This window comes from Odocoileus virginianus, chromosome 2 (genome assembly GCF_023699985.2).
Source record: "Odocoileus virginianus isolate 20LAN1187 ecotype Illinois chromosome 2, Ovbor_1.2, whole genome shotgun sequence".
NCBI classification, from domain to species: Eukaryota; Metazoa; Chordata; class Mammalia; order Artiodactyla; family Cervidae; genus Odocoileus; species Odocoileus virginianus.
The window spans coordinates 52,136,591-52,163,740 of NC_069675.1; the positions used below are offsets into that span (position 1 = coordinate 52,136,591).

General features: G+C 37.0%; 1 protein-coding gene across 10 annotated transcripts in view; it reads right to left on the reverse strand.

The window, feature by feature from the left end:
* The window catches only part of CTNNA2 (catenin alpha 2), a 1,320,632-nt gene that overhangs the window by 41,968 nt on the left and 1,251,514 nt on the right, over positions 1-27,150 (reverse strand). For all 10 annotated transcript variants that reach the window (XM_070479775.1, XM_070479805.1, XM_070479797.1 and 7 more), the window contains 3 exons: positions 25,237-25,350; positions 17,037-17,218; positions 5,546-5,651 (listed from right to left, as the gene is read on the reverse strand). In XM_070479775.1, coding sequence (XP_070335876.1) covers positions 5,546-5,651; positions 17,037-17,218; positions 25,237-25,350 — 402 coding nt within the window. The remainder of the gene's footprint in view (positions 1-5,545; positions 5,652-17,036; positions 17,219-25,236; positions 25,351-27,150) is intronic.

Here is a 27,150-nt window from a genome sequence, read left to right on the forward strand (position 1 = left end):
TATGACAAACCCACAGCAAACATTATCCTAAATGGTGAAAAACTGAAAGCATTTCCCCTAAAATCAGGAACAAGACAAGGGTGCCCACTCTCACCACTACTATTCAACATAGTTTGGGAAGTTTTGGCCACAGAAATCAGAGTAGAAAAAGAAATAAAAGGAATCCAGATAGGAAAAGAAGAAGTGAAACTCTCACTGTTTGCAGATGACATGATCCTCTACATAGAAAACCCTAAGGACTCTATCAGAAAATTACTAGAGCTAATCAATGAATATAGTAAAGTTGCAGGATACAAAATTAACACACAGAAATCCCTTGCATCCCTATACACTAACAATGAGAAAACAGAAAGAGAAATTAAGGAAACTATACCATTCACCATTGCAACAAAAAGAATAAAATACTTAGGAGTATATCTACCTAAAGAAACAAAAGACTTATACATAAAAAACTATAAAACACTGATGAAAGAAATCAGAGAGGACACAAACAGATGGAGAAATATACCGTGTTTATGGATTGGAAGAAGCAATATTGTGAAAATGAGTATACTACCCAAAGCAATCTATAGATTCAATGCAATCCCTATCAAGCTACCAACGGTATTCTTCACAGATCTAGAACAAATAATTTCACAATTTGTATGGAAATACAAAAAACCTATAATAGCAAAAGCAATCTTGAGAAAGAAGAATGGAACTGGAGGAATCAACCTGCCTGACTTCAGGCTCTACTACAAAGCCACAGTCATCAAGACAGTATGGTACTGGCACAAAGACAGAAATACAGATTCAATGGAACAAAATAGAAAGCCGAGAGATAAATCCACGTACCTATGGACACCTTATCTTTGACAAAAGAGGCAAGAATATACAATGGAAAAAAGACAAACCTCTTTAACAAGTGGTTCTGGGAAAACTGGTCAACCACTTGTAAAAGAATGAAACTAGAACACTTTCTAACACCATATGCAAAAATAAACTCAAAATGGATTAAAGATATAAATGTAAGACCAGAAACTATAAAACTTCTAGAGGAGAACATAGGCAAAACACTCTCCTACCCAAAACATAAATCACAGAAAGATCCTCTATGACCCACCTCCCAGAATATTGCAAATAAAAGCAAAAATAAACAACTGGGACCTAATTAAAATTAAAAGCTTTTGCACAACAAAGGAAACTATAAGCAAGGTGAAAAGACAGCATTCAGAATGGGAGAAAATAATAGCAAATGAAGAAACAGACAAAGGATTAATCTCAAAAATATACAAGCAACTCCTGCAGCTCAACTCCAGAAAAATAAATGACCCAATCAAAAAATGGGCCAAAGATCTAAACAGACATTTCTCCAAAGAAGATATACAGATGGCTAACAAACACATGAAAAGATGCTCAATATCACTCATTATCAGAGAAATGCAAATCAAAACCTTAATGAGGTACCATTACATGCCAGTCAGATGGCTGCTATCCAAAAGTCTACAAGCAATAAATGCTGGAGAGGGTGTGGAGAAGAGGGAACCCTCTTACACTGTTGGTGGGAATGCAAACTAGTACAGCCACTATGGAGAACAGTGTGGAGATTCCTTAAAAAACTGGAAATAGAACTGCCATATGACCCAGCAATCCCACTCCTGGGCATACACACCGAGGAAACCAGAACTGAAAGAGACACATGCACCCCAATGTTCATCGCAGCACTGTTTATAATAGCCAGGACATGGAAGCAACTTAGATGCCCATCAGCAGACAAATGGATAAGGAAGCTATGGTACATATACACTATGGAATATGACTCAACCATTAAAAAGAATTCATTTGAATCAGTTCTAATGAGATGGATGAAACTGGAGCCCATTATACAGAGTGAAGTAAGTCAGAAAGATAAAGACCAATACAGTATACTAACACATGTATATGGAATTTAGAAAGATGGTAACAATAACCCTATATGCAAGACAGAAAAAGAGACACAGATGTACAGAACAGACTTTGGGACTCTGTGGGAGAAGGCGAGGGTGGGATGTTCTGAGAGAATAGCATTGAAACAAGTATATTATCTAGGGTGAAACAGATCACCAGCCCAGGTTGGATGCATGAGACAAGTGCTCAGGGCTGGTGCACTGGGATGACCCAGAGGGATGGGATGGAGAGGGAGGCAGGAGGGGAGATCGGGATGGGGAACACATGTAAATCCATGGCTGATTCATGTCAATGTATGGCAAAAACCACTAAAATATTGTAATTAGTCTCCAACTAATAAAAATAAATGGGAAAAAAAATTTAGCAACATGATAAACTTAATTTAAACCAGAGACTGTGAGAAGGATCAAGACCATTGTAAAAGAAAAAGATGTGAGTAAAATGAGTTGGAATCCCATTGAAATAAGCTTATCAGTGTAACAATAAGACCCTTCCAAGGATGTAGCAGAGATTTTGAATTCTTAGAAAAAGAATCTGGTGACCAAGGGTTTTGAATTCTTTTTGTAACTTAAGTGGGTAGATGTCCATCAAATACACACTGAACAGAGCTGAACACTTTCAGAGACATTTACATGATTCCCTAAAGCATTTCTCAAGCTTCAGTGACAACAGCTATCAAGTAATTGAAATATATTCCTATTGCTATCCAAAGTTCAGTTCAAAATTCTCCAGGATATTCTATTGTTCTCCCTCAATCTGGCACTTAAAAAGGACATATAATCACCAGATCCTTGATGAAACACTCTAAGAAATGAGTACCTACAGCCCAAAGTAAAGTACCTTATTTAGAAGAAAAGTATGAGAAAAAGACTCCAGCTAAGCTTTCTTCAAGCCCAAGAAAGGGAATTCTTTCATTAATACTGTGAAGCCAGTCATTTGACATAGCCATTTATTTAATAAGTTACAAAGGGGTCTTTTTTCTATATAACACTTACCATTGTGGTATTTTTTTTTTCACTAACTGCATTTATCAAGAAAGAATCCCACAGAGACTGTTTTTAGCTTCCTACAAGTACTTCATACTGTAATATTTATCCTTCTCCAGAGACCCATATACTGAAAGGAATTAACTTTAAAATGATATCTCCCTAAAGGCCTTTGATACAAATACCTTGCAGCAAATTAAAATGGAAGTTCTATCTCAATGGAACAGTAATTAAAAATGCAACAGTCCGTAAAAAGTTTATACTGTGTGCATATCTCAAATCTTTATAAAAATATTTTCTGGCAAAATAAAGCCAACCAATGCACATTTTGGGAATGCTCATTTTATTCTGTTATTTAAACTGAAGTATTTAAAACATACATAAAGGCATTATGGACCAAGAAAAATAACTCTTATACCATTGGAATAGTAGAAATGGATGCATTATTTGAAAAATAAATGTTCCATTCAGACCAAACATTAGCAAAAATTGCAGGTTGCTTCACAAGTGATGACAGGAAAAATGCTACAAAGAGGTTGTGTTTATCTTTTCTTTGTTACATCATCATTAAATATCATTTTAACACTTTGTCACAATCTCAAGATACATCTAAAATCCTGGGATTTGTATGTGTGTGTGCACGTGTGATATGTTTTCCAGATAGCAAAGTGTTCAGGGTCTGTGTTTCCTGATATATAATTGTTTGAAATAAAGATCCAAAATTTCAAAATCAAAAATAAGAATCACAATAAAAAATATTGAGCTCAAGGAGTCTAAACTTACTGAGAAGTAGTTTCAGCCATTGAGATTTGGAATATAATGGAAAAACCATCCAAACCTCATCTACTTTTACTCCTTAAGAGTCCATCCTAGCACAACCCTCTCTCAGAACCACCTGCCAATCTCTGGTCACTCCACTTATCCCAACATATGCAGAAAATTGCCTCAACATTTGCAGAAAAAAATGCAGCATTCTTTCCTGGCTGGTGCATTTCTGTACGTTTGCATATATGAGAGCTATTTTCAAATAAACTCATTTTCTCTCCTCTCTTTTACATGAACCTTCTGGGTGACATATGAACCTCAACTTTTGCTGCAAAATGTAGGAAGCTTGGCAATCAGTAGTGCCCTGAAATTAGCAATATAATAATGGTTTGGTCCTTAATCACTACAAATTTCAGGAGATTTTCAAATTTTGGTAATATTTAGTAAATTATTTTTACTCTTAAGTGTTTCTCAAAAATTCAAAAGTAAGCAAAACATTCCCCTAGATTTGCTATCATATATATAATATGAGACAATCTGCTGACTTATTTTAAAAGCAATTCCAATAGTTTAATCATGAGTTTTTCTTTTCAGACTTTAGGAGATGAGTAAATTTGGTATTGACAAGGTATTCTATAACTTGGCAAGTTGAAGGCAAGTATTTAGAGGAACAGTCTTATATTAGAAAATGAGGGAGATAAACTATAGTAAGCAACTCAAAAACCACAGGAGACCACAGCCATTTATGGAGGAGGTGGTTGTGGTTTAGTCATTAAGTCATGTCCAACTCTTTGTGATCCCATGGACTGTAGTCCGCCATGGAATTTCCCAGGCAAATATTCTGGAATGGGTAGCTATTTCCTTCTCCAGGGGATCTTCCTGACCCAGGGGTCAAACCCGCATCTCCTACACAACAGGCAGTCTCTTGCATTGCAGGCAGATTCTCTACCAACTGAGCTACAGAGAAGCCCTCCTCCACAGAGGAGGAAAAAATCTTAAATCTTTCAGTGTTCTCAAAGAGGATGATCTGTTTCGTAGTAAATTCGTGTTCATAATGCTTTTTCCATGTAAATAACAGTTTATATAATATTTTCTATTGCAGAATCTTAATATATATTTCAAGACATTTTCCTTTGAAACTGGCTCAAACTGTAAGCCACCATTGTTTAAAGAGATAAGCATCAGTTATTTGAAAGAGTCTATTGCCTAAAGTGTACTTATAAGAAATGGCCCATTATTGAAAGAAGACATACTTAGAACAGGATTTTAGAGTTCCAGTTCAGCAAAATAAAATGAAAAGAGTGGAAATAAGTTCAAATATTCAACCTTGAGATTGAGAGCTATTTTGACGTGAATCTTAATTCAATCTAAAGGCACAAAAGATACTCTGAGAATTTTGTTAATTTCTGATGCACTTTGAGTCTGGATGAAAATAAAGCTGAAATCTGAATGTTCTTGATTATGTGGATTTATCACATTTATGTCAGGACATAAATTATAATGAATTATAAAGAGCATCATTATAGTGAGATCAATTATAATAAGAAATTAAGTTGTTTCTTTTGCTTCTCACTTGTGCAATGTCACTGTGTTTCTGAATGAGGACAGCCAGGATAATCTATGATTCCTTGAAGGTTATGTCTCTTAAAAAGTGGATACCCTTCTTTCTAAAGGAACTTTGAAAACAGAACCCACCTTTGGCATCAACTCAATCTTGACAGACTTAGAGGTCAGTTTGTAAAATGTTAGCGATTCTCTACAATTCATTCTTCAGAGGCATTTAATAGAGTGCATAAAACCCATTACAGAACCCAAGAGCTAGTTAATGACCCCACTCAGCATGTGCTTGCTCTTCCCTCTTACATTACCTGATCAGCCACAGCACGGGCTAATTTGTCCATTCGAGAACCTGCTTCGGCAATTTTCTTGGCAGCATTAATGACATCAGATGTATTTTTCAACGGGCCTTTGCCTCTGAAACAACAGGCACAACATAATTAGAAATTCACTTTATGGCAGGAAATAGACACACCTACCATATTGTTTGTCCAGGACTCTGCTTTTGTATTTGATTTGGCTCTGACCACGTTAGAGGAAATTTGAATGTTTTCTTAATTCACTTCAATTTCCATTTAAATAATCCACTTTATTTACATTCATTTTCAAGGAATATTTTTCCCTATTTGGATGGGCATGCTCACATTTTATTCTTTACATGAATTTCTATATTTTTTGAACAGTGGTCCATTAAAAAATATGATCACTACAAGGGCAATGGGAATTTAACATGTAAATGCTTATCATGTGTCTATGCTGTTGTATACATTTATCTTCATAACAACCCTAACAAGCAGGCATCATCATCCCCATTTTAGAGAAGAGAAAAATAGACTAAAGTGATTAACTCTCCCAAGCTTATGCAAATCATGTGATAAATTCTAAATTTAAATCAGTCTAGCCAAAATAAATGCTCATTCACTGTCTTTCATACCATGCCCAGCATTATTATTATGCTAATTATATTTTTAAGTCCACTTTGGCTCTTTGAGAAACCATTGTCTCCTGTCCATAACTGGGGACTATTTGGCCAAAATTTCAGAAATCTGCTGAGCTCTTTCTCTTGCTGGCTTATATGCTTCTGGGACTGACTTATGAAAGAACACTCATAGAACACTGTGTGGCAGTAGATGTCTTCATGTTGCCAAAAACCATTGCCCCAATATTTTCACATAAGGTTTTCAATTAGATGAACTGTTTAATATTACATGTCTTTCAAATATTTATTAGAAAGGAAAAGGAAACTATGCTGCATTATAAATTTTTAAACAAAATGTTGCATATGATATACCTTCTCTTTTCTTGAAAGGTAAATAACATGATAGACTAAATACATTTATTCTTCTATTTTTAGCATTGTTACTTGTCTGCTTGTGCTCGGTTGCTCACTCATGTCCAACTCTACAACTCCGTGGACTGTAGCCTGCCAGGATCCTCTGCCCTTGGCATTTTACAGGCAAGAATACTGGAGTTGCGATTTCCTATTCCAACTGGTCTCCTTATATGCATGTAAAAATCAATGTATTTTTTAGGACTACAAAATTATAATCCTGTAGTTAAACATGTGGTGAGATACAGAGAAAAACTACTCAGACGTCGTTTATTTAGATTGCATAGAGAGTAGGCAATGATTGCCATTGTTCCATAATAACATTTTATAAAATGGGAGACTTAAAATGACTTTAGAAAATAAATGTAAATGAAGGGCATTTTGTTTCCCTCTTAATTTTGCTTCTGGAATTTTTAGTGTTAGTAGCTAAAAGTAAGATATATTATGTTCACATCAATGCTTGAACATGTATACAGGGAAATTCAAAACTTAAGATATTTCATTTTGCTATGGCAACATTAACTCTAGAAAGTGAAACAGGAGAGTGAAAAAGTTGGCTTAAAACTCAACATTCAGAAAACTAAGATCATGGCATCTGGTCCCATCAATTCATGGCAAATAGATGAGGAAATAATGGAAACAGTGAGAGATTTTATTTTGGGGGGCTCTAAAATCAGTGCAGATGGTGACTGCAGCCATGAAATTAAAAGATGCTTGCTCCTTGGAAGAAAAGTTATGACCAACCTAGACAGCATATTAAAAAGTCGAGACATTCCTTTGCCAACAAAGGTCTGTATTCTCAAAGCTATGGTTTTTCCAGTAGTCATGTATGGATGTGAGAGTTGGACTATAAAGAAAGCTGAGCACTGAAGAATTGGTACTTTTGAACTGTGGTGTTGGAGAAGACTTTGAGGGTCTCTTGGACTGCAAGGAGATCCAACCAGTCCATCCTAAATCAATCCTGAATATTCTCTGGAAGGATTGATGCTGAAGCTGAAACTCTAATACTTTGGCCACCTGATATGAAGAATGGACTTATTGGAAAAGACCCTGATGCTGGGAAAGATTGAAGGTGGGAGAAGAAGGGGACAACAAAGGATGAGATGGTTGGATGGCATCACTGACTCAATGGACATGAGTTTGAGTAAGCTCCGGGAGTTGGTGATGAACCGGGAAGTCGGCAGTCCATGGGGTTGCAAAGAGTCGGACCCAACTAAACCACTGAACTGAACTGAACATTAACTCTTCCACAAAAGACATTGACTTCTATCCAGTTGCTATATAGATTTTTAAATACATAGATTTTTACATGTGCATTTTATATAATATGAGTGAATTAAAGATTCTGTGACAATTTGGCTCTCATTCTCTCACATTATTTTTTAAATTATCTCTAAATAAACTTTTGTTTTTGGTTTATATTTTTAAAGGAAATTCTAGATGTAGAATCTGTCAATATTTAATAGCATTCTCATTATTATTTATTTCTCTGTAACTTCCAAACCTTAGAAAATCTTTTTGTACAATCTTACTCTGATAAAATAATTGTTACTTTTTGCCTTCATCTTAACCCATTCCTGCTGGAGGAGGGATAAGCTACCCACTCCAGTATTCTTGGGCTTCTCTTATAGCTCAACTGGTAAAAAATCCTCCTGCAATGTGGGAGACCTGGGTTTGATCCCTGGGTTGGGAAGATCCCCTGGAGAAGGGAAAGGCTACCCACTCCAGTGTTCTGGCCTGGAGAATACCATGGACTCTATAGTCCATGGGGTTGCAAAGAGTCAGACACAACTGAGCGACTTTCATTTTCACTAACCCATTGACAAAGGGGTGCATTATACTTTATTTTTCATTAATAACAATTCTTGTGTTTGTTTACTTCAAGAATTTCAAAGGATTTATAGAAATGCTTACTCATGAACCTTTCATGATAACTTTCAACAGTGGATTGATTCTGACATTTATAGTCTTGAATCTGTCTGAGGCTCAGGATCCTAAATTTCAGCTAAAGCATCATTAGAAGCATGTCTTCTTGTAATTAAAAAGAAACTACAGATTCACTATTATATTGTTATTTAAAAAGTTTGGGACTTTAAAATTCACATTGTAGACTCAATTCAATTCTTGGAGTCACAAGTGGATGATAGGGATGTATTTCATGAAACTAGAGAGCAATGTAGAAATTTTGAGATCATCAAATATATCCTAGTTTTCTAGCTGAGAAAGCCGAAATCCAAAGAGGAGGCTAAGTGACCTGCTGGAGATGATAAGAAGAGAAATAAAGGACTGAACCCTTGTGTCCCTAATCACAATTTTGTTGGTTGCCAAGGAGGAGGGGTGGAGGAGGGAAGCACTGGGAATGTAGGATTAGCAGATGCAAACTATTACATGTAGAAGGAATAAACACCAAAAAGCTCTTACTATATACCAAAGGGCACTATATTCAATGTTGTGCTCAGCTGCTCAGTCGTGTCTGAGTTTTTGTGATCCCATGGACTGTAGCCCATCAGTCTCCTCTGTGGTAAAAAGTCCATGGAATTTTCCAGGCAAGAATACTGGAGTGCGCTACTATTTCCTTTTCCAAGGGATCTTCCTGACCCAGGGAGGGAACCCGCATGTCCTGCATCTTCTGGCATTGGCAGGAGATTCTTTACCACTGAGCCACCTGGGAAGCCCACTGTATTCAATATCACATGATAAAACATAGTGGAAAAAACATTTTTTAAAACATCTGTATGTGTATAACTGGATCCCTTTGCTGCACAGCAGAGGCTAGAATAACATCGTTGATCAATTATACTTCAATTAAAAAAATTTTTTAATATTACAAGAAGAGATTTATGAGTTAGAAAATAATAGAACATGGGATGGACAGGTACACATTGCTATATTTAAAATAGATGAGCAACAAGGACCCATTGGATAGCAAAATATTGCATATGGAACACTGCTCAATGTTATGTGGCAGCCTGGATGGGAGGGGAGATTGGGAAAGAATGGATGCATGTATATGTATGGCTGAGTCCTTTTGCTGTTCACCTGAAACTATCACAACATTGTTTATTAATCGATTATAGTGATTGAAAGCCTCTCAGTCCTATGCGATTCTTTGCGACCCCATGGACTGTAGCCCACCATCCTCCTCTGTCCATGGAATTCTCTAGGCCAGAATAGTGAAGTGAGTAGCCCTTCCCTTCTCCAGGGGATCTTCCCAACCCAGGGATTTAACCCAGCTCTCCCACATTGCAGGTGGATTCTTTATCATCTGAGCCACCAGGGAATACCCAATACAAAATAAAAGTTTTTTGTTTTGTTTTGTTTTTTAAAGAAAACAATAGAACACAGAAAATAAACAAATCTAAAACTGGTTCCAAAAAAAAAAAAAAAAAAAGAAGAAGGGAAAACTGATATAGAAAATAAACCTAGTTTGTTAACAAGAAAAAAAATCAAGTGAAGAAAATGTCCCTTGAATGTTAGAGTGGGTTTGTACATGCTCACCAGAGCCGAGTGTAAAACTGTCAGTAGACACATTGGTGTCTTGAAACCTGCCATGATAGTACTCCTTCTATGGCTTCATTTTTTCCTCTAGGAAATTAGAAAGCTGCTGCCAAAAGTCAACTTAGTAGAAAGGATACATGTATCCTTTCTTTCCCAAACTCCCCTCCCACCCAGGCTGCCACATAACACTGAGCCTTGTTCCAAGTTGAGAGAAAGTCTATTGTGACTGAAGGAGGTTGCTGGGTCTTCTGGAGCTGGAAGATGGCTATAAAGTTTATAATATTTAAGGTATACATTTCTTTAACGCATTTTTCTACAGGTATATTTCATAATTTAAAGTTATATTTATTTTCTTATTTTTCGGTCAATCTGATATATATGAAAAAATGTAATTTTCTTTTCCATGATGGTTGAGGAATCTGAGTTACTTTATCATTTATTTATCATTTATTGATCATTAAAATTAATCATTCATATGTTCTTTTCTCTGAGTTTTTATTCAAGTTTTTTACACATTTCTCCATTGCTTTTTTTTTTACCTAAATTACTTGTCTCTGTTTTTTAGATATTTTGAATTTTGATCTTTTGTTAATCATGTTGCAAATTACTTCTTCCAGTCTTAGCCTGTATGTTTACTTTTGTAACAGCTTTTTTAAAGTATAAATTTTAATTTTATTGTAGTCAAATGTATCAGTCATTTCTACTAGAGTTTGCACATTTTGAAACTTCTTTAAGAAGTTCTTCCTGTTGGAAGTGTTAGCTTATACTATGGTGGTAATCATTTTGCTATATAAATATGTATAATATATATTTTGCTACATATATACATATATTTCAGAAAATTGATATTCACATGCAAAAGAATGAAGCAAGACCCTTAACTCATAGCATATAAAAAATTAACTGGAAGTGGATTGTAAGGGCTAATCTATACATATCATACAAGAAAACTTAAGGGAAAAACTTCATGACATTGGATTTGGCAATGATTTCTTGAATATGACACCAAGAACACAGACAACAGAAGCAATATTAATTAACAAATTGGACTCTATCAAAATTTAAAATCTGTGAATTAAAGGATACAATCAACAGAGTAAAAATGCAGCCCATAGAATAAAAGAAAATATTTTTAAATCCTATATCTGACAAGGGGTTAAAACCCAGAATATAGAAAAACTCCTACAACTCAGCACTAAAAATCAACCTGAATTTAAAAAAAAAAAAAATGGGCAAAGTGCTTGAATATACATTTCTCAAAAGAAGATATACAATAGCTAATCAGTACATGAAAAGATGCTTAACACCACTGATTATTAGGAAAATACAAATCAAGATCACAGTGAGATACCATCTCATACTAAAATGGTTGCTGTAAAAACAAAAATAAAACAAAAACTAAAAATAAGAAGTCTTGGCAAGGATGTGAAGAAGTTGCAACTTTTGTATACCATTGATGGGAATGTAAAATGGTGCAGCTGCTATTTAAAACCAAACAGTGGTTCCTCAAAAAATTAAACACAGAACTACCATATGATCTAGCAATTCCAATTCTGGGTGGAATACCAAAGGATTGAAAGCAAGATCTCAGAGAGGTATTTGTACACCCATGTTCATAGCAAAACTATTCATAACCCAAGTGCCCCATAATTGATGAATGGATAAGCAAAATATAATATATATATTCAATAAAATATTATTTAGCCTTAAGAAGAAATGAAAGTCTGACATGAACTATAACATGGCTGAACCTTGAGAACATTTCTGCTGTTGTTCAGTTGCTAAGTTGTGTTGGATTCTTCACAACTCGATGAACTGCAGCATGCCAGGCTTCCCTGTCCTTCACTATCTCCCTGAGTTTGTTCAAAGTCTGTCCATTGGGTCAGTGATGGCATCCAACCATCTCATCCTCTGTCATCCCCTTCTCCCCTTGCCCTCAATCTTTCCCAGGATCAGGGTCTTTTCCAATGAGTGGCCTCTTCACATCAGGTGGCCAAAGTACTGGAGCTTCAGCATCAGTCCTTCCAGTGAATATGCAGGCCTGATTTCCTTTAGGATTGACTGGTTTGATTGTCTTGCTGTCCAAGAGACTGTCAAGAGTCTTCTTCAGCACCACAGTTCAAAAACACCAATTCTTTGACATTCAGTCTTCTTTATTGTCCAACTCTCACATACATATATGATTACTGGTTGAGAACATTATGCTAAGTGAAACAAGCCAGTCACAAAGAGAAAAATGTTATTTGTTTCCACTACATGAGATACTTAGTCAAGTTCATGGTGACAGAAAGAAGAATGGTGGTTGCCAGGTGCTGAGGGGAGAGGGGAATGAGGGATGAAGAGTTCAATGGCCAGATTTTCTGTTGGGGGAAGATGAAAAAGTGCTAGAGATAGATGTTGGTGACAGTTGCACAGCAATGTCAATATGCTTAGTGTCACAGAACTGTGCACTGAAAAATGCTTAAAATGGTAAACTTCATTGTATGTATTCTTCACTACAATAAAAAAAACCCAATTAATTTAAATAGCCATATGTGATTGGGGCTACTGTATTGGTCAACACAGGGCTAAATGAGCAAGTCTTTGGAAAAATGTGAAGTGGGAATAGAAATAAAAAATGGTCAACAACAAATATATAGATATAGATAGATATATAGATCAGATCCCAAAACATCAGATGTTTGAGACTTCCTGTCAGTGGACAGTGGGTTTCCCAGGTGGCTCAGAGGTAAAGAATCTGCCTGCCAATGCAGGAGACACAGGTTCAGTCCCTGGGTCAGGAAGATCCCCGGGAGAAGGAAATGGCAACCTAATACAGTATTCTTGCTTGGGAAATCCCATGGACAGAGGAGCCTGGCAGGCTACAGTCCATGGGGCTACAAAGAATCAAACATGACTTAGCAACTGAACATAACACAACACGATCAGTGGACAGCAGTGTTGACAAAGTGACTGACCCCACTGGTTGTAGCTCCCAGTCTCAAACTAATGGCTTAGACCCTATGTCTCTCCCTAATTCAGATCAGGTTCTCTATTTTGGGAATTTTAAAGGTGCTTTGAGGAACCTTGTGACCTTAAAGACAGAAAACATGTTATTGTAGCACTGGAAACATATTTTTAGTTTTCTTGATAAAACATCAAGAGTGAAATTAACTCTACTATATAGATTCATGAAATGTCTCTTTTGGCAATAGGCAATTTTTATACAAGGGTCAATGTTTGGAAGCTTTCCCAGGAAATGGTCAATGCAAAAAAAAAAAAAAAAGCCATCGAAATCTATTATCATGTTACTGTTATCCACAACTAAACAACTAATTAATATTTATTTCATGAAAAGGTAATGGGTATTAATGTGAAAAAATCAATGTGTGAGTATACTCTGAGTTAATGTACTCAGCACCCAGAATTCTTAAATTTTGAGTATATCCAAATTAAAACTATTTATTTGCTATAGTTTTATCAATACCTGTAACTGATCAATATAAGATGTGACTCTCCAGTAATGAGGTATCGTTAGGTTAGGAGTATATTTATAAATGTACTGAATCACAGAAGCCTCTTTTTAGAACCAGAGTCCATAAAACACAGTTGGGAAATATCCCTTTCACCAATCAGCTGAAGCAGTGTAAAGACAGCACAGTGGAAAAGTTGAATTAATCTGGGGATTAAAGATAAGTCAGGTAGACTGCAGAACCATTAGGTGAACCATGCAAGGAAATAACATTTAGAGAATGGTCTTGAAGCTGAAGTACAAATATGTAAAAAATTGAAGTACAAGTACATAAAAAATTGAGAAGGAATCTAAGGGTCAATAAAGATAGGCTTTGGATAGCAAACTCAAGACTTTTATATTATTTTATGAAAAGAGGAAAGAAAATTTTGGTGCAAAGGAGTTGGATGGATGCCATTTAATGGCCAGATATGGCATAAGTGAACAGACAAGAGTCAAGAATTAGAACTGATAGACTAGTTGAATTGTCACTTGGGCTGGAGTCCTGACTGACCATACCAAGGCAGGAATGAAGTTTGGGAATACTGGGGTGATTACTTGATCTTTTAGTCTAGTGCTCAATACTTTACAGTTGATTGTAACCTGAAAGCTTTTTATTAGCCTGAACACAGTTCCTTTCAAGATCAGAACTTACAGCTGATCTAGAAAGACAGCTTTGTCTCTTGCTGTACAATTAAATGTGAGTTTCTTTCCTGAACTGCTGCCATCTACACACCTTTTGTTACTAGGTAACAAGACTGGCGCATGCTATTTCCTTCTGAAAGTGACGTGAGAAGTATGGATTCACCCTCTGCAGGACATCATTTCTGTCAGCGCCCATGAGATGGAAGTCAAGAAATGAACAGAAAAAAGATGTGAGGCATAACCACTTTTATCTACCATGACCAAGTTATTACACAAGTAATGAGGTAGAACCTCTCTACTTTTAATAATAATGGAGTGGATATCATTGAGATTACTGAATCAAATTAATGAATTAGCTATCGATAAGAAGAAAACAAGATAATAAATGCAAGGGTTTTTTTTCTTTCTTTCATCAAAATGCCCTATAAATGTGTGATCTGAAGTGAGTAGTCAAGTTTCAATTCCTACTCAGCTACATCCTTTCCTTTAAATAAGAGAACACAGTACCTAAGAGTCATTAGAGGTATACAGCTGACATAATTCCTCCTTAAAGTGGAAAACCCAAGATAATAGTAGTGCATAAGGTCAAGTGCAGTGAATTTAGGTGAGAGGCACAAAGAAAGGTTCAAATTCGCTACCTCTTTGCAAACGAAGAGGCTCTACAGATGGCGACAGCAGCAAAACCTCAGCTTCCCGTGTTTCATTTCCAAGTCACACTCTCTCCTGTTTCTCTGGTTATTAACAACTGTATCTCTCTTTTGGCCTCACAAAGAGGCATAAAACTACTCATCAGGCAGCAGGAAAAAATGATAACCAGTAACAGTCTAGACATTTCATTATTCAAATCAGCATAAAATGATTATGCAAAATCCCTAGGAATTAAAGTGACCCTCTCTTCACTTTTAAAACTACACTTTGACTAATAGAAAATCTGTCTTAAATATCCTTTAACAAGACCCCTCAAATGTATCTCTCTTCTTTGACAGTTATAAATAATCCAGAGCATTGTAAAACGTCTTCCTGATCTTAACTAGCAACATGACTCGATTCATCATTCACTTTAAATTAATGAGATTATTTGTTCAAGAGATTATTAATGGATCGTATAATATCCATCAGATAAAGTACCAAGACAATGTTGAAAGCAAGCAAATTAAGTCATCACAGGCCTTGAAAAGCAATGACTGAGGGTACCATGAGGGTCTGATTTGTAGGAAATTAAGATTTAATTAATGGTTCAGACTGTATTTTCCTACTATTATTTTTGAGTGTGAAATAAATCTATGAAACCAGCAAAGACCAGCCAAATGTACAAATTTGAACTTCTAATGAATACAATGACATTTAAAATCTTGAAAGTCACCCTTAAAACATTAAGTCATTCCACTGAAGTCAAAAACAATTTTAAAATATTTGGAGAAAGGGCCAAGCAATGTCATCAGTACATATTAACCAGAGGCAAAAGGTAAGGAGGATAGGGCAGAGATGTGTCATATTTTATTATAAGCTATAATTAATTGTGGGCTTCCCAGGTGGTTCAGCAGTAAAGAAAACATCTGCCAATGCAGGAGATGCAGTCTCAATTCCTGGGTTGGGAAGATACCCTGGAGAAGGAAATGGCAACCCACTCCAATAATCTTGCCTGGAAAATCCCATGAACAGAGGAGCCTGGCGGGCTACAGACCATGGGATCCTAAAAGAGTCGGACATGATTTGGGGACTAAAACAACAGCATAATTAATTGTAGCCTTTTCTTACTAAAAGCATTCAACAATCATTTAAAAAACTGTCACCATAAAGTAGTGTCTCGACATTTCCACACATCTTATATAACTTTAATAACAAATACCATGTTGAATCATTAAAAGACTTTTGCTCATGTTTCTCTGTGTGTCTGTGTTTCCCAGAAAAACAAAATCTACAGTAAAATGGTAGCTTTCATTCATATGGTAGGATACTTTATAACTGCATTACCTGTTTGGATTTTAAACTCTCCTGTGAAGTTGATAAGAAGAGTATTACTTTCCTCCTTTACAAATGAATAAAGACAGTAAGAGACTGGTCTAGAATCACCTGGTATTTGGACTAAAAATTCCAGGGATCTTTTCATTGAGCTTTGCTCTCCCTTGGTCTGCCCTTCGTGTGGTTGGAAGGGCAGAAATGTCAGCTCCCTTTAAAGAGGAGACTATAAAAATGCAAAAGAAGAAACAGCAATGACCCCTGAGGAAAAAAAGGCTCCTGACAAAATTCTGACTGGTCACCTGATTTATTAAAAATACTGCTCAGAGCAAAAGGGTCTAAAACTTATACAATGTTTAATTTTCCTGTCACAACTATAGAATCAGATGGTTGAACCCAATTCTTTGTATGTAAGTACAAAATATGAACTGAAATTAAATACTAAATCATGAGCTAGCATTAAAAGACATCACATGCCAACACGCCCCTCCCATATATATATACATATTTTTCCCTGAGGGATATTAGCAAATCATACACTTTATCTTCAGAATAATATTTAAGCACACTGCAAAATAGCATAGACCAAAAATCAGTCCCCCAAGCTCCAGGTGTTTGATTTTATGACTAATTCAGGATGGATAATTAAAACAATACTAATTAAAGAAATGAATCTGTTCTTTTTGACCAAAAAGACCTATCTGCTAAGAACCAGGCTCAGATCATGTTGACTTACACATGTAAATTTTATAGTACCACCCCCTGCCTTGATGGAGCCTTTTAATTTTTCAGCCGGCTTTTCACATACTAACACCCACTATTATGATGCCTCTGTTATTTTTAATGAGAAAACCTTCCTCTTCCTGTCTGCATGCCTCACCTTGTGAAGTCTGTCATCTCCATCATGATCATACACATCTGTTTGGCCAGCACAATGATATCATTGCCGCTGTCATCCCATTTGGCCACTTCCGCGTCCAGCTTGCTTTTCTCTTGGTGGAATATCTCCACCTGTTCAGCTATTTTTGCCTTCTCCTCTTGTGGTAGTTGTGCCATGATGGCCTGTGTGGGTTACAGAAACAGTATGACTAATGATGACAAAGGGAGCCCAGACAGAAGGTCAACTCTGCCCCCAGTTAACAGCAAACCCAGACACTGACGAGGCTGGTAGGCCGTCCCACCACTCTGGAAAATACCCTTTTCTCCAGCCCCAGGAAGGAAAAATCACAGACTGGTAAGGTCCCTAAATTTCCTGTCCCCATTCCCACACACAAAAAATAACCAAGATCCAAAGGGACGTGCACATTGACAGTAGCAGAACCTCTCTATTGCTGTGATGACATGTGTTTGTTCAAAAGAATCTATTCCTGACAATTTTTATGTTTGGTCTTGGGAAACTTTTACCAGATGAAAGAATGCACCTCTTTCAACACTGAAATCTGTTCAGAGAAGGGAAAAAAGAGAACAGGCCTTCTGTTGCCAGGAAGGAAAAGAATTTTTTTTTTCCATTTATTTTTATTAGTTGGAGGCTAATTACTTTACAATATTGTAGTGGTTTTTGTCATACATTGACATGAATCAGCCATGGATTTACATGTATTCCCCATCCCGGTCCCCCCTCCCACCTCCCTCTCTACCCAATCCCTCTGGGTCTTCCCAGTGCACCAGGCCCGAGAACTTGTCTCATGCATCCAACCTGGGCTGGTGATCTGTTTCACCCTAGATAATATACATGTATCAATGCTGTTCTCTCGAAAAGAATTTTAAAGAATATCTGAGTATCCCAAGTGGGGTGGGGAGACAATCTGTGGGTGTTAATGAAGCAATCTATGGTTAAATGCCAAACAAAAATCCTTTATCTGGGGCACTTCAGGGATGGCATATCCATTCCCAGTCCTTGGCACTGTGGAAATCCTGGGTCAGCCATGGCTCCTATGCACAGAAAAGCAGTGATGGGATAAAATGTAGTATTAGGAAGGAAAAGTTGATTTTCAACAGTTGCTAGTAGAGGAATGTAGAAAAGGAAGAATTACTGTTGATTCTCACTATTTGTGGATTTTTTTTTTATTTACAAATTTTCCTACTCTTTAAAATCTATCTGAACTCCCAAATCAATATTTGTGATGCTTTCAGTCATTCACAGACATGCGCAGAGCTGCCAAAATTTGAGTCATCCAACATTCATGTTCCCAGATGAAGTGGAACAAGGGTGTCTCTGCCTTCTTGTATTAGCACTCATACCAGAAACAAGTGTCCTTTTTGCAGTCTATTTAGTACCACATTTCCCACATCTTTGCACCTTTTGTTGGAGGTTTAGCTGTTTAACATAGTCCCCAACCCTAGTGTAGAAGTGCTGTCTCATATCTCTAAGCGCAAGAAGGCTGCAAAGTGCCTAATGAAGAAAATACATGTATTATATGAACTTTGTTCACAAATGACTTTTAGTGCTCTTAGATATGAGTTCAATGTTCATAAAGCAAATCGATGGAAAAAACAGAAGCATTCATTAAACAAGATTATGTATTGATGGGTTGAAGGAAATGTTAAGACTAGCAGTTCTCAGGAACCTAACCCTGTATTTCCCATAGAAACAATGAATCTGTAGTTGCTAATTTAAGTGTTCACATTGACCTTATAGAACATGAGGCCATGAATAAAGAGAATCAACTGTATTTGTTAAACACCATTTATGTAGCAGGTGTTGAGTGAAATGTCTGACACCAGTTCATGGCATCTGCCCAGAACCTTTTGTAGCCTGCATCACTGAAAGGAGCATGTGGATCAGTGTGTTAGCACTGGTGTCCCTCTGGTGCTGGGATACATGTATGCTCCAGAAGAAAGACCAAGAAAGCATGATTTGGGATACATACAGTTTTTACAAAGGACAAGTAAATAAGACCAAAAAAACAAAACTGCTTTCTAAATTGTAAAGCTCCTCCCAGTATAAGTGAATAGTTCAAAGGAGAGGTAGCTGATATCTAACTGAAATATCAGGGGATTCAAGATTAGAAGAACTGGGCTCAACCTGGCTCTGTCACTGACTTAAGACCTCATTGCTACTGGATCATATCCTTAACTTTTTGAAATATAAGATTAGTAGACAATTACCTCAATTACTTCCAAATGCTATGATGGACAGAAAATAAAATAATAAATGTGCTACATGTTTGTCTGAAAAAAATGACAGTAAGCATGTATGGGATTACTGTTACCATTGTTATCATTATTTCTATGAGCTTTCCTTTCCAGCTGCTTCTCTAGCTTATTACATAGTTGCCATCAAAGAGAAGAGATGGAATCAGAGACTGTGTGACTACCTATAAATGGAAATCAACATGATTCTTTGAACACAGGCATGCATCCTGGGTACTATACTAAATGACTTAAAATGTCAAACATTTAATCTACTTAATTATTGTATAAGATTAATACTATTATTACCCCTATTTTATTAATGATGATACCAAGATCCAGGAAAGTTAATTAACTCTGAACATTACACAACTAATGAGCTGTAAGAAAAGGAGTCAAAGCCAGGTCAGCTAACACCATACTTAAGAATCCTGCACAATGAGATCACCATGCAGGACAGTGCAGGTTAGACACTGCCTAGTGATCCCAGTCCAGTGGGGCAAAGGTCACGAAACCGCAGCCTCTGTCCACCAGGCTGAGCAGCCTAGAGTCAAGGCTTCATCTGCCCAGGGTAAAGGGGTTCCTTGGTCTGATTTGCATGAAGGTGTCCTTGAACTAGCAGCTTCCCAGATGCTACCGCTTACCAATAATGTCTACTAAACGCCGTGCAGGTATGTATGTGACTTTGTACCAATAGCATGTGTCTTTGTGTGTATGATGTCTGTGTGTGTGTGTGTGTATATATATATCCATATATATCTATATATATAAACTTAGGTCTATAAATATGTGTGTGCATGTGTATACAAACATTAAAAATCGATATCTTAAAAATCAAACTAGTTCAGATGCAATAGTTAAAGTATTTAAAATACTACTATTCAAAAAATATTTTAAAGTACTTTTAAAATGTATTTAAAAAGAGTTAATATACAAAAGAGTTTGTTATAAACTCACATATGCAACATCATACTAATTCCAAGGCAGCTATTACAATACTTTTGAGATAGGTTTGGATTTGCACAAGTTTCCTGAAGCACCCCATCTGATATTCTAAAGGTGTCTAAGATTCATTTGTCCTCCTCACACAAAATTGATAACCATGTTTTACTTATACCCTACAAGTCCTAACCAGCATCATTTAAAGCATCTATTAGGTGCTTCTCTTAAAAAAAGAAAAAAAAAGAATCTATAAAACTGCTGGGCAGACCTCCATATTCTACATTCAACATCCAGATTCTAGCAATAAACCTATCATTGTCCCCAAAGGATTAATTTGTGCATTAAAAGGTTACACGTGTCTGTCAACTGTTATCACTTGAGTTTCAATCGTCCAGTTTAGTATTTGAATATTAACTGCCTTACTCTAGCTCTCTGATTTCTATTAATGCCCTGCTTCTGACTTCCTTTTGAGCTTCCTGAAGGCAAAGACCCCAGCATCCGCCTCTGTGTAGAAACTAAATGCATACCTTTTGATTGACTGTTCACACATCTCTCCACTCACCCTATTGACACAATTTGAGAGAAGTTAACAGAACTGACAAATGTTTTCTGAGGGCACAATTTGGAAGAAAAACCTATCCCTTCAAAGCAAATTTGCAAAGGAAGCTGTTATTTTGACTCTGGGGGTGCTTCACCCACATAATGCACTTAATGGCGTGTGACTTGGGTGTAAGAGTCATTACGTTTGCTCCTGCTAATGTAGCTATCGATGAAGCAAAGTCGCTTCCTAAATATTCTTAAAAATCTCTTGGCTTTTAAAAATTCATAATTGACCTTTTCTGAAACTGGAATTTAAAAAAAGGTTATCTATAAACAGTAGATCACAAACTGTGAAATTTGCAAGTTAATCAAATTAAAATTCAACACATGAGTTTTAATTAGGTCTTATCAATGTAACTCAGCAGTTTGAAATGTTAACACATTAAAGCCCTTCTAGCTAGGGGAAAAAAAAACTTAGAGGCTGGCTACATTCAAGTCAAGTTGAATGCAAAATACATAATGTGCAGTTGTTCATTCCCTCAAACTAAGGAAACATAAGAAAAAGGGTTTCGATGGCACAGGGGAAAGAACAAATCAGCTTTTCTGTTTGTGTCATGTGGTCACCAGCAGTGATCTGAGATTTTCCTCTGCTTTCTGTTTAGCCAACCACAGCTGTCCAGATTTTTAATCTGGGACCCCAATTTGGTGGCCTCAGAGACTTGAATTCACAACATTTCTTACCCTGCTGCCTCAGGCTCCTAGCCTTTCCTCTGAACATACAAGCATTTTTGTGTGTGTGATTGTTCTAAACTTTATTAAGTGAAGAAAGTGAAAGTGTTAGTCACGCAGTCATGTCCAACTCTTTGCGACCCCATGGACTGTAGCCCACCAGTCTCCTCTGTCTGTGGAATTCTCTAGGCAAGTATACAGGAGTGGGTTACCATTTCCTTCTCTGGAGGATCTTCCCAACCCAGGGATTGAACCCGGGTCTTTGACTGAATCCAGACTCTATAGTCTGAACCACCAGTAAAGCCCAAACTTTATTAAATAAAAGTGTATATCACTGACACAAGCCAACAACGTCTCAGTCCAGAATTTTTTCGGCAATTTAAATCTCAAGGAGCTTTTTTCTAGTCTCAAAAGAATTCTTTTCCCAATCCCAAGATGAAAAATGACTTTTAAAGTCTTTGGACATCTGAACTGAAAAGTGTTCCTATCTTAAACACACAGCAATAGTCTACCATGAAAGGTTTAAGTATATGCATGTTTATAAATAATGATTTGAAAGGTTAAAACTTAATGTGCCCATTTCTCTTCACTTGGTTTTAAAGCACGATAATAAACATAAGTAATTAAGGAGTGGGTGACTTTTACTTGTCTCAGGCTGTGAAGTGAATTGGAAAATTGAGATTCTTGTCTCATTAATTCAAGTGAAAACTTTCAGGATGGTCTAAATTATCCAGCCTTTTCAGGTTAAACTATTGGCCAGCCTTCTAATGAATGACTATGTTATGCTACAAGCATCATCATCTTCTTCATAAACTTAACATTATGCAATAACTCTTGGGATACTTTTCATCATGCATTTCTCCTAATGACATTATGAAGTACATGTATATATATAAAGAGAGAGAGATGGAGAGAGAGGGCACACACAAGGAGATGAGGCATAGCGAGGTTAAGAAAGTTACCCCAAAGCCGTACAGCTTGCCCAAATCCATTTTTAAAATAAGGTTTGTGTGACTGCAAATAATATGTTTTATCATGAAGGTTAAATGCCCAAGAATTGTTGATGATTAATTTTAACTATGTCAGCTTTTGAAGAAAGAAGTTTATAAGATATCATGTTTAGGATCAAAGGGCCTGATAATTTCTATATTTTATCAGATCAGGGTATGATTGTTCTCCATTCAAATCCTCTCTCTTTCTCTCTCTCTCTCTCTCTGTTTCTCTCTCATAAAGCATTGTAGACAAGCAGCAGATGGGAACACCTAAAGGGAACAAAGCTTAACTCTAATTTCAGAATTTGAGAACAACATTGGAAAGGGCACTAAAGTCTTTTTTCCCACCTTAACCTCCTCTTGGATTTAATTTGCCATTTTCAGAGAATTTCGCTGAATGAGAACACAAAGTAACCAGAGGAGAGCTGGGTGCTGGAAAGAGCAACTCCCTCTGTCAGAGACAACTTTTGCCTCCTCCACACTTTTGAACAAGTTAACACACTTCTCTGGTCAAAAGTTCGACCATCTGTCATCTCAGTAATTCAATGCACCCTCTTATTTCTAACTTATGGCCGTAATTCTATGTCTCTGATTTGTCATCATATAATTATAGGCTTAAATAGGCTGACTCAATAACTAATGCTGTCTGCTGCAAGTTACTCATACAAACCTCATGATGGTTCGCAAAGACAAATCAGCAAGTGTTGAATTACAGGGGTAGTTTGTTCTTACTATCCTGGCCCATGTTCATCATTCATGCTGAAAAAACTTTCAAAAAAGACCATTGTCTTCTCACCTACTGGGTGAAGAAATAATAGATGATGTAGATAGATGTCATCTGACTTTTGTTTCCACTCACCGTAACTGACTTGACCTTGAATGTAAGATGCATGAAATGGAAGTATAATGGGACTGTATTTTTCCTTGTAAAAAGTGAGGCTGTACCAATACTAAGTTGCAGTTAGTCAATCAAATTGACTTTGAACAGACTAATGTTTGGGTGAATTACTCAAACTTGCCCTTTGTCACTGACATAAAAATGCTTGTTTTACTTCATTTTGAAGATGAATTGATCTGACTGATTAGTATAGTCTTATGCCAGGAGAGGCTCAAAAGACTCTCGGCTTAATCAACTTCCCTATTTTCAATATTTTAGGGGAGTAACTAAAGTCTCCAAGGAATCTTTTAAAGTAGGGAGCATCATACTCTTCTGTGCACTTCTCTGCTCTCACCAGCCTGTGATAAGAGATTTCTCTTCCAAAAGATGACAATTTTCAGTCATCCCTTATTGAGCACTCAATGTGTGTCAGATATTATGCTCATTATTTTATAAATGTTAAGTGATCAAAACCTCAAAGGAATCTTATCAAACAGGCCTATTATTTACTTAAAGATGATAAGAAAAAAGCTCAGAGAAATTAAGCAGCATGTACCAGAGCATAGTGTTCACCCTACTCATTACAATTCAGAACTAAGTCTGTCTGAAATCAAATCCAGCACATCTCCAATGTTCTAACTTTTACTCTCACACTTCGCCCAACGATGTTCATCTCTATCTCGCAGATCATTTAATTGTTGGATGAGACTATCAGGGGAAATGGGATTTTAAAAGCAAAGACTTTCTTGACTCAACATAAAGTTTAGTCTTCTCTGAATTATCTTCATTTTAACCTTTGATTGGCTAGTTTTACTCTTTTTTTAGAATTCCTATGCCAGTGTGAACTTTCTGGAGTTACTAGATTCCTATTCTAAATTGCCATCTCTATCTCATGCTTCCTATTCATTATCTTTTAATAAGTAAAACTTTACAAAAGAGAATTAGAATATCCATTGGGATATCTCAGTTATTCTAAAATTAGATTATTTTAGCCCTATGGAAACTGAGCCTTTAAAGGGAGGAGAATCTCACCCTCTTTTGCAATCCCCAGGAGTTTTATCTGCTGCTCCCTGCCTTGATTACTGGCAGCTTCTCCTCAAGAAGCTCCAGCTAATAAGACTGGTCAGCTTCCAGAATATTCTTTGGAACACTTTTATTGGTGGCCTGTGTCAGAGTGTTCAAGAGAGTTCAACTGTCAGCCACAGTGGTGATCTTTTATGGTTCTTGCTCCACAATCTTTAACTGTTATATTTCTTGTATGTCTCTGTAATTTCTTTTTCAATCACATGGATCTGGGGCTGTTGCCTTGGCCCTAGGTAGGTATCAGGGGAAAAACTTCTTTCTCAACTCTGATGTCCCTGAACCAACTGCAAAATATGTGGTCTTGTTTCTCAGATACCCTAGGCCAGAGTATGGAGCAATAACAACCCCACTGGTAACAAAGTAGTACTCTCATTCTCCATTTGTGGTTGTTACCTATGTGGTTAACAAGTTTGGAGACTTTAAGAAGAACCATAAAGTCTGGGAAAAGGTAAGATCTGAACATTCCCTTATGCCCTGGTCACTGAACCATCTAATCATGATCTCCAACACCCACCAAATCCACAATACACACAACTTTTGCTGTGATGTGACTGCTATAATTTCAGTGATGGAAACAGAAGGGAGTAAGAAGGAATCAGAATCAGTGGTGATTTCCATTGTGCAAAATGTGAGTTGCTAGAAATGAAACAACCCCAGATGACAGCCTGGATTTCTGAGCCATGAAACTCTGGGGTTCCAGGTACCTGGAAATCAGAAATTCCTTCAAACCAGTTTGGTGAACTCAACTGCTGTGCTCCAAACCAAAGTCCTGAATGTCCACTCACCCGTGCACTCTGTCCTGCAATGAGCTGGTCATCCTCAGTCTGAACACTTGTCCGGCTACGCACATCGTAATCTTCCTGCTCAAAGTCTGAATCATCCTCCAATTCTTCTGGGGTCTAAAAATACAGAGGAAAAGAGAAAAATCAGCATACAGATCTCCTTCAAATTATAATGGGATTAAATTCCAACAAACTCACTGTAAGTTGAAAATATCTTAAGTCAAAACTGCATTCATGGGATTAAATTCCAACAAACACTGTAAGTTGAAAATATCTTAAGTCAAAACTGCATTCAATACACTAACCTACTGAATATCACACTTAGTCTGTGTGCACATGTGTGTTCAGTCATGACTAACTCTTTGTGATCCCAGAGACTGTAGCCCACGAAGCTCCTCTGTCCATGGGATTTCCCAGGAATCCCATGAAGGAATACAGGAGTGGGTTGGCATTTCCTTCTCCAGGGCATCTTCCCGACCCAGGGATAGAACCCGTGTCAGTGTCATCTCCTGAATTGGCAGGTGGATTCTTTCTCAAGAGCACTACCTGGGAAGCCATAGCTTAGCCTCAGTTCAGTCCAGTTCAGTTGCTCACTCATGTCTGACTCTTTGTGACACCATGGACTGCAGTAAGCCAGGCTTCCATGTCCATCACCAACTCCTGAAGCTTGCTCAAACTCATGTCCATCGAGTCAGTGATGCCATCCAACCATCTCATCCTCTGTCACCCCCTTCTCCTCCCACCTTTAATCTTTCCCAGAATCAGGGTCTTTCCAATGAGTCAGTTCTTCGCATCAGGTGGCCAAAGTCATTGGCACTTCAGCTTCAGCATCAGTCCTTCCAATGAATATTCAGGACTGATTTCCTTTAGGATTGACTGGTTTGATCTCTTGGATGGCTAAGGGATTTTCAAGAGTCTTCTCCAACACCACAGTTCAAAACCATCAGTCCTTTGGTGCTCAGCTTTCTTCATGGTTCATCTCTCACATCCACACATGACTACTGGAAAAACCATAGCTTTGACTAGATGGATCTTTGTTGGCCAAGTAATGTCTCTGCTTTTTAATATGCTGTCTAGGTTGGTCATAACTTTTCTTCCAAGGAGCAAGCATCTTTTAATTTCATGGCTGCAGTCACCATCTACAGTGATTTTGGAGCCCAAGAAAATAGAGTCTCTCACTGTTTCCATTGTTTTCCCATCTACTTGCCATGAAGTGATGGGACCAGATGCCATGAGCTTAGTCTTCTGAATGTTGAGCTTTAAGCCAACTTTTTCACTCTCCTCTTTCACTTTCATCAAGAGGCTCTTTAGTTCTTCTTCACTTTCTGCTATAAGGGTGGTGTCATCTGCATATCTGAGGTTATTGATATTTCTCCTGGCAATCTTGATTCCAGCTTGTGCTTCATCCAGGCTGGTATTTCACATGATGTACTTTGCATATAAGTTAAATAAGCAAAGTGACAATATACAGCCTTGACAATCTCCTTTTCCAATTTGGAACCAGTCTGTTGTTCCATGTCCAGTTCTAACTGTCGCTTCTTGACCTGCATACAGATTTCTCAGGAGGCAGGTAAATCGGTTTGGTATTTCCATCTCTTGAAGAATTTTCCACAGTTTGTTGTGATCCACACAGTCAAAGACTTGAGTGTAATCAATGAAGCTGAAGTAGCTATTTCTCTGGAATTCTTTTGCTTTTTCTATGATCCAACAGATGTTGGCAATTTCCTAACCTACTTGAAAGTGATCAGAACATTTACAATAACTTATTAGTTGGGCAAAATTGTCTAAGACAAAGCCTTTTTTTTTATAATTAAGTATTGACTATCTCATGTCATTTACTGAATACTCTATTAAAAGTGAAAAACAGAATGGTTTTCTGGGTACAGAATGGTGTAAGTGGCTCTGCTGTTTACCTTT